General features: G+C 37.2%; 1 protein-coding gene across 1 annotated transcript; it reads right to left on the bottom strand.

Annotated features, from left to right (window-relative positions):
* Positions 1-461: 461 nt before the first annotated feature.
* Positions 462-3,779, bottom strand: LOC131034402 (phenylcoumaran benzylic ether reductase IRL1). The gene is made up of 6 exons (XM_057965871.2): positions 3,698-3,779; positions 3,364-3,592; positions 3,023-3,157; positions 2,690-2,927; positions 2,153-2,356; positions 462-1,163 (listed from the first exon to the last, which is right to left on the bottom strand). Exons 2-6 carry the CDS (start codon positions 3,541-3,543, stop codon positions 1,000-1,002), a joined length of 921 nt encoding a protein of 306 aa, XP_057821854.2. The 5' UTR covers positions 3,544-3,592; positions 3,698-3,779; the 3' UTR covers positions 462-999.
* Between the last annotated feature and the right edge of the window lie 8,580 nt (positions 3,780-12,359).

The raw sequence follows: 12,359 nt of genomic DNA, 5'->3' as shown, positions 1-12,359 counted from the left end.
TCTCTTTTTCACCGGTGAGCCATATTTATCTTTTGTAAGGATTGTTTTAAGTTCATTAAAATCTCACCATGTAAATTTTCAATAATTATTCATAGTTGGTGTTGGGAATGAACCTAGGTTTATACAAGAAGTTAAGTGACAACTATTGGAGTTAATGATCTACTAGCAATACCACTTTGTATATTGAATGACACTCAATAGAATCAAGTGCCAATATACATTGAAATATCCATCAACTTACTAAACATACAAATATAAATTTTAATGATTAAAAAGTTTGATTGATAGTATTCTCTACAGAACAACTATTATTATACCTTTTTAACTATAAGATTGTTATAACTCATCTATTTTCCAGTTATAACTTTATAAAGTTAGTGTTTGAAAATTAATGTGTACATTATTTTTTATTATAATAAGTAGCAAAACAAGGGTGTTGACCCTATATTAACATGTCAAAAATTACAACTATAATCCAAAACCTTTTATTTAGTACAAATGATATTTCTTTTACATAAAAGATATAGTGGTTTGAAAGAAATTCTCAACACATTAATTTATAAGAAATTACAAACCCAAACCATAATTGATGGTCGAATCCCCCCCAAAAGTAGTAACTACTAATGACTATTATATAACTACCCCCAAAGGTAGATTGGATAGTTGAGCTATTAAAAGGCATGGACAATTGTCACATGTTTGACCTTGATTAAAAAGTCATATTGGGGTGTGGGACCTCTCTAGGTGCTACTTGAAGTTTTAATAGATTTCTCACCTCATTTACACCTCATGTCTTGGACATATCATAGTATTTGGGAAATCAACTCCTCAAATTACCACCTCAACGACAATTATAGAACACTAGCATAGTACTACCCAAAAACTATATAACAATATTATATTTGAGCATGTTTTCATAGCTAGAAAACATAGTTATTATGTTCACTTATTTGTAGTACTACCTAGTCTTTGACTTTGTGCAAGGGCACCTTATTTAATTCATACAAATGCACTAATATACTCCTCAACAGTGGTGTATTTGACATTTGGGTATAACGCGCTAGCCTCCACCCCATCAGGGCCAATTTCAAAATAAGTTTGAACTCCTTTCACATAAATGGATTGGTTAATTGCTACCATAATATTTCCTGGAAAAGGTGTATCTGCATCACCAAACATAATTAACAAGGTGTTAATTTCACTATACATGGTAAAAAAATGTATATGGAAAGGCTTCAAAATCTTTGCCTACCCTTCTTAATATGATTTCATATGACTTGGATGTATGTAAAAGACTAGAAAATGTGTCATCCACGATATAAGGACACAAGAATTGTCATTCCAAATCCCTTGGGTCTATCTTTGCTTATGGTGGATTCATCTCAAGGCGGATCTATGCTAGTAGCCTTCATTTCTAATCTAGTATGATCCACAAATTATGTTAATGATAATTTTATAAGGACAAAATGCTAATAACAAGTGGGCTTTTCATTTCTAATCTAGTATGATCCACAAAGAATGTTAGCAGTAAACTTATAAGAGCAAAATGCTAATAAAAAAATTAGGCTTTTTCTAAAGTATTTCCCATATAGATTGTTTTACTAAGTTATGTTGCCTGATTAAGATTCAAATGCACAACTTTCAATTCAAATTCATTAACTCATATTTAATGATTAGTCGTTTACATGAACTCATCTCTCATGAGTATGAATGGTTCAATTAACATTTATTACATGTAGGTGATGCTTACTAGGGCAAAGCATTCAGACTTCTTAAAAGGTCACTCATTCCAATACTTCTTCAATTCAAGCATGATTAACCATGAAGTTGTCCTCAAGATCCAGCCCACTTACCATTTGCTAAGGGTTTTGCAAATGGGATAGCAAGCTAAGTGTGCTAGATATTAAAGTAAACTTCATGGTTAAGCATCATTGATTTGAAGTAGTATTGAGATGGGTGACCTCTGAAGAAGTATTGATCCTTCACCAGATTATGAACATCACTAGATACAATGAATAATAGATAGACCATTCATATTAATGAGAGATGATTTATATTAACTACTCATAATACATAAATAGTTAAATTTTAACTAAAAAAATGATACAAATAAAACACTTAATTTAATAAATTATAAAAACTAAATCCTTACCTTGGAGTAATTTAATAATCTGTTCCTCAGATAGATAGACCTTCTCTAAAGTCTTCCCTATCTTTGCCTCCCACAGGGCTACAAGATCATTGGTGGAGATAGTATTGGCAGGAGGCCTCAAGTAGAGGACCTTGTTCAAGGTCCTTGGATCATCTACTGCCTTGATGGTGAATGTTCCAATATCTTCTTCCTTCATATATACAGCTGCATTCCCATTTAAAGATGTTTCAGACAACAGATCAGGCAAAATTCAAATATCATAGACCCCTGACCTAATGCAGCTTTGCTTGGAACTCATGTCAGGTATCATGACTCACAAGAGAAATCTAATAATAGAGATAGCATATCAACAAAAAAATCTAATAATAGATATCTGAATCAACAGAAAACCATAACAGTAAATGTACTTACAGAATTTATAACAGAGACCAGAAACAACAAACAGGATTTCTAAAGACCATTAATACTACAGATCTAGAAGAACCAACAAGTGGATGATATTCATTAATCAACTAGAAAAATGGAAATGACACATACATTTTACAGTCCCATCTCCATAAATAACAATCTTATCTCTTGGAGGAGCTGTTAGGCCAAGCTGTGCAAAATTAGCAAGAAAGTAGCCTGCAAAACTGTTGGCAACTACATATGTATATGGAATGCCTTCTGCTTCAATAGCCCTTCTGATTTTAACTTTCAATTCAAGCATGCTCTTTGTAGGCCCCTCTTCTTGGATCTTATCAACATCAATCCCAAACTCTGATGGGAAAAACCTCTGCAAAAGATACATATAAACTCAATTCAGGACTCACAGAATTGCATTAAGACCACTGTCATGGAACTGGTGAAAACTATAGATATGGATTGTACCTTGACAGTTCCAACATCCTTGATGGCCTTGATGAGATTGATCTGATCTGCAATCTGTTGAGCACCCACTGTGGAAATCACCACATCCACCTTCTTGACTGCCTCCACAAGGCTTGCATAATCATCTATGGATCCCTGCATTTTGGTATTGCAAAAAAACATTATTTGTAAGAAAAACATTTTGTGTTGTTGAGTTGTGATTGAAAAAAAATTGTATGAGTATTGACAATTTGCGATTTTTAGATTCGATTGATACAAAAACTCTCATACAATCGAATCCAGAAACCATAAATTATCAAATAGAATGTAGAAATCTAATGTCATTAATATGAGTAACTTACATAGAGCAGAGTTGCCCCTTTGGATGTGAAGGACTCTAGCAATTGGACCTTGTCAGGGTTAGATGTTGTGGATTCCCTAACAAGAAGGAAAGTAGGGTGGCCCTGAGCAAGGGCTGCATTGGTCACATGGCGACCAATGTAACCAGTCGCTCCAATTATCAAAATTCTGCTTCCGCCCATCTTATGTTTAGCTCTTTGTAATCAAATAAATGTTGATATGTTCCAGTTCCTATGGAGCAAGAAAAGTCTTAAAAAGAATGATTGATATGTTGCAACTGGGGAAAAGAACAGCACTTGGGAGCAAATTATAACAAGAACAAGAGAGCAAAGATACCTGAATATGAGATCCAAAAGTGTCCCGTGTATTAGATAATCATGGAAACGCTGCAGAAGTGGCTTATAAAGTTTTGTTGTAGGTAAATATTGGGATGTTTCAAATTAACTTACCTTACATTTTATTTTTTTTGGTGAAACTTTCATGTTTGACGTGAAATGTGAGGCAAATTTTCAAAGAATTTTTTTTTTTTTTAATAATATATAATTTATTATGATGATGAATGATGTGTTGTTTAATTTAGTAATTTAGATTTAATTTTTATATCAACATTGTAAGGACAACATATGCATCAACATTTCTTTCAATTTGTTCAAAAATCATTAATAGATTCAAAATTTCATGTAAAATAAAAAGAGGGAAGTAAGTCACTTATTGTGGCTAGCAAAAGCTTCAATAATGCATCTACGCACCACCAAGTCTAGATAACCAAGGCGAACAAATACTTGAAGACTTGAAGGATAGAGATTAAGGCAACAATAAAAGATCATGCTCACAAATCCAAGGTCGAAACTACAATTACAAGATTAGTTCCATGGTATCATGATTGATCTAAGATTGAGTGCATGCCATCCCTTAATTTGTCAAAGCTCCATTGTCTTAGATGTAGTATAAAACCATAATTGGATCATTGAGTGCGAATTACAACAACACATCTCATTGGAGATGAAGATAAGTCTAAACATTTGCTTTGTCATTTTTCAAAAACATGTTTGTGTAGTACTCCACTTAGTCTTGGGTAATTTGATTGTCTATGTTCTACATTTATTTACCCTAGCTAAATTATAAAAGAAAACTCAAAGAACCTATTTATTTATTTTCAGCAATGTATCTTCCCCATCGACAAATCATGTCGGCCTTTTGTAGGGCTCACTTCAAATTCATTCCGTCTTTTGTAAGACTCACTTCAATTTCATTCAAATCTCACCAAAAAGCTTTCTAATATTCAATCACATTTGAAGCCACTGGAAAACAAGATACATTTCCCAAGCTCGAAGAGATCACTATAGAACCGATAACCAATTAACAATGCTACTTTACATAACAAAAGTTGATCCAATAAATTTAATAATTAACATATATCAAACTATTGACAAAATATTAACATTTTAATAATTGAAAAATTGATTTGTAATATACTGATATAAATTAATCATATTATGCTTCTTTGCTATAATTTATCATTACAATTCACCTATTTTTCAGTTATAATTTTATATGATCATACTAACTCTCACATATATTTTTTTATTAAGTATAAAACGTTTCTTTTCTCTTATAAAATTTAATTAAAAAAAAAACAAAAAAAAACAACCACCACCACTAATCCTAATAATTTTTTAATAGTACTAACAACTATACCATTATCATAAGAGAGCACCCTCAACAACTCAAACTATGATAATACATTGGTAGAACATGACCCAACAACTATTATTTGTTTTTATTAATGTTTTTTAAGGACCCAACAACTATTATTTATTATCTCCTTACTTTATTAATTTCTACCAACATTCCACCCGAGTTCGATTCCTATGGTCGTTGATTTGCATGTATTAACTGAAAAGTCAGGCAAAACATTCTTTTCAATTACGAAATGATTTATTAATTGGTGCAGAAATGTGACGCACGGATGACGAGTTGATGACGTCACTTCACCAACCTTTTTAAGTAAAGAATCTTCCCACGGTTGCTCCTTATGGCTAATGGGCATTCTAAATTTGTTCCATTTTTGTCTTTTTGTAATGGCATCAAATGCATCTATTGCTGACAAGATAAATTAATACATACAAATCAACGACCATAGGAATCTTTGGTAGGAAGTGCTCATGTGAGAGTCTCATGGATTACGATACAAAGAGAATTACAAAGTAATAAGGGTCAGAAGACAAAGCACATCGCATTAAACAACAATATTTTTTAGCTTAAAAATTGAATATCAAATGACATTCCAAGGAGAAATAAATCAAAATTAACTTGTAAATCAAATTGACAAATTTATTTAGAAGACGAAGAATAAACTTGGTTGCATGCAGTGCATGTGACCTAAATTGTTGTGGTTTTAAGAGGGTTTGACATAAGTAGGAGAAAGACAAACATTATTTGTTTTAATTCTAGGGATCTATGTTTATAATTTTAGGGTTGTACTAAGAGTAATGTAAATACTTCCTAGAGTAAGATGAAACTAAATAAAATATAGAGGTATGTAAATTAAAGCTATCAATTTTACATTCTTTAGAATGGTCAACAATGAGATTGACCTCTAAATGCCATTTCGCTAAATAGTTGCCCTTGTCTTGTGTTTTAAAGACTTGAAAGGTAGCCTTATAGCCACAAAAGTTTGAGATGTTGGAGTCTATGATATGATAAGTAAAATAATGATTAGTATTATCTAAAGTGATGAGCTCCTCTTTAACAAAAGAATCATTGTCATCTAGATTGGATGGGAAGGGGTTTCTTGATATAGAGTACTTCTTAGGAATAAGGGATGTAAGCTTGCATAATATTGAAATATTTTAATGTTCTAAATTAAATAAATATTTAGTATGGTCACATTAGAAATTTACTTTTGGCCACTTGTAAAGTTGTATGTAATATTGGGTTAGTTATTTTGTGTGGAAAGATATTTAATAATATGCAAAATTAGTACCCAATACTAATGAGGGGTCAAAAAATTTATGTACTCATGGATCTGAGGCACCTGATGTTATCTTACGACTTGGTTATATTTGTGTGAGTGTGAGTCTATAAACAAAAAACACAAGTTTAGTGCTTATGTTTGGTTAGGTGTGTGGACTGTCATTATATTGGATCTTTTTGAGGAGTGTATATTCTTGATATTGACATCGAAGGCATCTCATTATTTGAAATGGATGACCTAAAATATGAAATTGGCAGTGCACATTTGTCTAAAGGTGTGGAAGACGATTGAAACATGTGCCATTATCAATCATGAAAATTTTGCATAGTACCTACAAACTCTAGCATTTCACACAATAATATGAATCTAGCCCGCTCTGCAATTTCCCACTCTGTATTTTTTTGAATTTCCTGTTATGCCTATCGTTTCTGTTGGGGAAGGCCAGTCCTCCCTGGATTGTGACCCCCTCGGTTGACCTGCAGATTTTTTCGGATCTAGCTCTTGTGTTGTGCACCCAAGGAGATGGGTGGGCTCCCTCAGTGGTTGCTTGCAATGAGGTCCTACATGAGGCCCCCTGCCTTGCGAAGCTTCCTCTGGTGGCCCCCAACTTGGATTTCCCCAAAAAGGACCCCAAGACTTAGGAGGTGGGTCCTTTGTCTGGGGAAGCTCAAGAGAACTCCTGGAAAGGTGCCCTTGTGGGTAACTCCAAGTTAGAAATTCCGACGTTGCTACCAAAAGTCACCAATGGTGAGGAGGGCCCCAAGATTTACCTCCCAGACAGTATCATGGATAATATTGCTTCCTCCCTTCACCTTTGCCTGGTAGGAAGATTCTTAGCCTTCAAAACCACTATAGATATGGTCAAAAGATGGGCGGGTTCTAGATGGAAAATCAAAGGTAGTGTCTCGGTCTCTGTTACGCCTGATAGACTCTTCCTTTTTATATTTACTGTAGAAGAATACTTCATCTATATTATGTCTAGTTCATGGTTTTATGGTAAACATTGCCTTACTCTCTCCAAGTGGAAGCCGAGATTTGACCCAAGTGTGGACCTCCTTAGACTGGCACCGGTTTGGATCAGACTCCCGGGCCTCCCCCTTGAATTTTGAGACGATACCATTTTCAGGTGGATTGATAACTTGCTTGGTCAGTTTGTTGCTATCGACAATGTGACAATGCAGAAGTCTAGACTTGTTTATGCTCGCCTTTGTGTGAATGTGGCTATCAACAACCCATTCCCTAATTTCATTGCCCTTAAATCCAAATGGGGTAAATAGACATAGACTTTTGTCTATGAGAACGCCTCCCTGTATTGTCAAATATGTGGTAAACATGGTCATGTTATTGCGGACTGCCTGACCCCACAACCTCTGGAGGAAAATCTAAAGGAGAAGCGATCATCCCCGAGTATTGTTATTGGGGAGACAACTAAGAATGGTAATCCCCCTAACCCCCTAGCTTCTGACAACACTGTGGGTTAGACCGAGGACCTTATAGAAAAGGTGGGTCCTCAAGATACCTCTGAGGCGGGATACCTCTTCTTGGCTGGTATTCTTAACATGATAGTTACCCCTGACTCCAAGAAGGCTCCCACCTCTCGAGGAGATGCTTGGGTCTGGAGATAAAAGAAGGAGAGATCCCCCAAGCGAAGATTGAACAAGAAGGTCTCAAAGTGGAGGCGACTATCAAGGAGAGGAAAGGGCTCAATATCTCCCCTCCGCTAGCAATTGTGCATCTGATACCCAACTCAGTGGGTAGTTGTGGGAGGAATATCTTGAGCACTTGCATTGGGGCCTCGCCTACCACTGGGCTTGGTCTGGACCCGACCTCCTCTTCATCTACTATGAGATCCTCTGGGGATATTAGTACTCTATCTATTGGTAGGCGCTCTGCCCTATCTTCGCCGACGGATAAGGAAAAGGGGGAATGGAAGGAACCGAAAAGAAAATTAGAGGAAATAAGAAGGCAGATGTGGGAAACGATCCTAAACGAGGCAGACCCTCTGAGAGGACCCTCAAAACTAAGGTAATGGCAAGGGAAATTGCTAGTGGAAGGCAATTAACCATGGAGACAACACAGAAGGGTAAGAAATGAAGTTCTTCTCATGGAACTTAAGGGGTTTAAACAACCCCCAAAAGCAGTATGCTCTTAAGAAATGCATACTCACCAACAGAGTTGATATTATCCTAATCTAGGAGGTGAAAATGAATTTCCAAAATTTTGCTACGCTTGTTGACAATTTATGGTTGGGTGTTGCCTTTCATTATGGAGTGGTGGAAGGTTCCTCAGGAGGAATTGCTACCCTTTGGAATAAGAGAAAGCTAGATGGTCTTGCGGTTGGCTCTTCTCACAACTTTCTTTCCACCAGGTTCACTAGGAATAAATTCTCTAGGTTCTTTTTTAACATTTATGCTCCTAATACTAGACACAACTGGGTTCTGATTTGGGAGGAAATCACTACCTTCTTGATTAACAATAGGGAGGATTTGTTTATGTTAGTTGGGGATTTCAACGCCCCCCTTTATCCTTATGAGAAGATAGGAGGTCTAACGGACTACAGTGATAGCATGCTTGATGTTGCTGACTTCATCAGAAATAATGAGTTACTTGATCTTGACCTTCAAGGGAACCCTTTCACCTGGTCTAACAATAGAAAAGGTTCCAATTTGATTCAGGTCAGGCTAGACAAGTTTCTAATCTCTGCCAAGTGGAACATTGAAATTAATTCCTTGCTCTTATCTCTCCCATGCACTATCTCTGACCACTCCTCGATCCTCCTCTCTTGGGTTGACAAGCTAACCTCCGATACCTCCCCCTTCAGGTATGAGATCATGTGGCACTCCCATCCAGACTTCAAACAATGCATACAAAACTGGTGGAACTCCCCTGTTCAAGGTATGACTATGTTCAAAATTTCTAAAAAGTTGGAAATTATCAAAAGGGAGGTGAAGCCTGGAGTCTTTCTTCCTTTGGGGATATCTTCAAGAGAAAAAAAGGAGTCTGAAACCAATTTGGATAGCCTCTAGAGGACCATTGCGGAGGGGACTTCCTCTATGGACACACATATAGAGGAGGAGGGATGGAGACACAAATGGAAAGAAATCATGAATCTAGAAGAAATTTACTGGAAGCAAAGATCGAGGATCCAATGGTTAACTGAGTGGGACAAGAACACCTCCTTCTCTCACAAATCAGCCTCAAAGCATAAAAGGAGGAACACTATCTGTTCCATTCTCAATAACATAAATGAGGAAGTGGTGGGGAATAATGAAATTGGTCAATGGGCTTCCCTTCACTTTGGTAATGCCTACTCGAATGATAGGGTTAGGGAACCTACTGAGATTAGTGATACACTCCTTAGTCTCATCCCTCAAGTCCTAGATGAGGCTAATAATGAGTTGCTGATAAGGTGTGTGTTTGAAGAAGAAGTTAAAGAAGTGGTTTTTGCTATGGCTGCCTTCAATGCCCTTGGTCTTAATAGCTTCCCCCCTAATTTTTTCCAAGTTTTCTGGGAAACTGTGAAGTATGATCTAACTAAAGCTACCAAGGACTTCATTCACACTGGTCAACTTCTGAAGAAATTGAATAACACTTTCATTGTTTTGGTGCCCAAAGTTCCTAATCCGAAACTTGTGACTGACTATTGGCCCATCAACCTATGCAACTCAGTTTATAAAATTTTCTCTAAAGTTGTTGTCAATAGAATCAAACCCCTCCTTGATAAATGCATTAGTCCCTATCAAAGAGGCTTTGTTCTGGGCAGACAGATTCTTGATGCTGTCATTACTACTCATGAGGCCATTCACTCCATGGAGAAAAGTTTCAACCCATGTTTGGCTCTCAAACTTGACATCTCTAAGGCTTATGATAAAGATAATTGGAAATTCCTGTATGCGGTCCTTTCTAAGATGAGATTCCAGGAAAGATTTATCAATATTATCAGGGTGGCACTGGAAAGTGTTCACTATTTGGTGATTGTCAATGACACCCCCTGGGGCTTCTTTAAGGCTAGGAAGGGGCTAAGACAGGGAGACCCTCTGTCACCTTATTTGTTCATTATGGTAGCTAAAGTCTTGAGTAGGAATTTCTTCAATCTGATCTGGACCAATAGAATCTTGGGGGTAAAGGCTTCTTCCACACTCCCTCCTATGGTTATGCATCAATTATGGACGACACCTTCCTTTTTGGCCTATCATATGTGATAGAGGCTAAAAAATGGAAACATCAGCTAGAAGAGTATGCCCTTGCCTCTGGTTAAATGATTAACTATTGCAAGAGCAAGGTTTATTTCTTTAACACAAACAGAATTCTCTAGGGTAAACTTATGCAAATCCTTGGATGTAGTGCTACTGATCTCCCTGATTCCTACTTGGGTCTCCCCCTCACTATCAAGGAGGTCACCTCCCACTTTTGGGAATCAATCCTAGAAAGAATGCAAAAGAAACTTGCTGGCTAGACTGGAAAAACTCTGAGTAGTGCAGGTAAACTCCATCTCTTGGTGGCCTCTCTTCAAGGTGTTCCTATCTACTTTCTCTCTCTTTTCAAGATTTTCAATTCTAAGGTTGAGAAACTCGAGAGAATCCAGAAAGCTTTCTGTGGACGGGATTGGAGGAGAAGGCTAGAATCAACTTAGTCAACTAGGAGAAGGTGTGCAAACCGAAGGTCATGGGTGGCCTTGGGATTAAAGAAATCTCTGATCTGAATAAGGCCTTGTTGACTAAAATCGGACGGATCCTTATGAAGGGTAAAAATGACTGGAGCATGATTATGAGGGCCAAGTACTTCAATCACACCCCCTTCCCCTCCCTCATCTCTTCCAATGAGCTCCCTCTTGGGTCTAAAATATGGAACAACTTTGTTGAGAACAAGAAACTTCTCAAGCAGGGTCTAAAGTGGAAAGTTGGTAATGGTGAGAAAATTAGATTTTGGGAGGACAAATAGATTGGTGATAGACCCCTTGCCTCCTCCTGGTTCAGTTCCCTCATGGTCACTCTCAAGGATTCGTTTGGCTCCCTTGTGATAAACTACATCTCTCCCTCCCACTGTTGGTTGAGGCTTGCTGATAGTCTAGGAAATACCCCCAATGGATTGATTTGGCTAAAGAGCTACAATCCCTTCTTAAAGGGATCAGGATCCCCTGTTTCACTCACACTGATAAACTTGTTTGGACCATGAATTCCTTAGGGTCTTTTAGTTTTAAATCAGCCTACAATCTCTTGGTTGCCTCCTTCAATGATTGCTACAACTAGAAATAAGTTTGGAACTCTCAGCTCATACCTAAAATTAACTTCTTCTAATGGAAAACCCTTCACGGGAAGATCCTTACTATTGATAATTTGAAGAGGAGGGGATTTACGCTTGCCAACAAATGTGTTATGTGTAATTGTGTTGAGGAAAGAATAAATCACCTCTTTATTCATTTCCCCTCTACTTCCAGGGTTTGGTACAAAGTTCTACAAAAAATTAATTTGGCTTGGACATTCTTGGAAGACTTGCAGCAGTTTATCAGCAACTAGAAGTGCCCCTCTACACACCCATCGGTCAGACTTTTTTGGAGACTGATTCCTCTGCACGTTTGTTGGCATATCTAGAAGGAAAGATAATAGGATATTCCATGACACCAGCAACTCGGTTGACATAGTGACTGACATAGCTAAGAAATGCCTCTGGGAGAACGCCCTCATCAGCAAGTGGAAAACTCCGCAATCTTCCCCTATGGCTTTGGATCGGAGGTAGATTAAAACATGGAACTTGCCAGATAGCTTCCTTCGATATGACAATTCAAAAAAGATGGAGAGGTTTAATACCAAATGGTCAACACCTCCCCCCCCTTGGCTCAAGCTCAATTTTGACGGTGTTGCTCGTAGTGGTTCATCGGTAGGGGGTGGAATTATCAAGGACAACTTGGGCAACTTGGTTTTGGCCTATGCAAAAATATTTGACTCTGTCTCGAGCAACATGGCTGAACCCTTGCTCTATTTTGGGGGCTTAAGCTGGCTCTTGGCACCAATGTCAAAAGAA

Source organism: Cryptomeria japonica, chromosome 4 (genome assembly GCF_030272615.1).
Source record: "Cryptomeria japonica chromosome 4, Sugi_1.0, whole genome shotgun sequence".
NCBI lineage: Eukaryota > Viridiplantae > Streptophyta > Pinopsida > Cupressales > Cupressaceae > Cryptomeria > Cryptomeria japonica.
The sequence above is the reverse complement of the archived record's forward strand: the minus strand, read 5'-3'. Positions and strand labels throughout refer to the sequence as shown.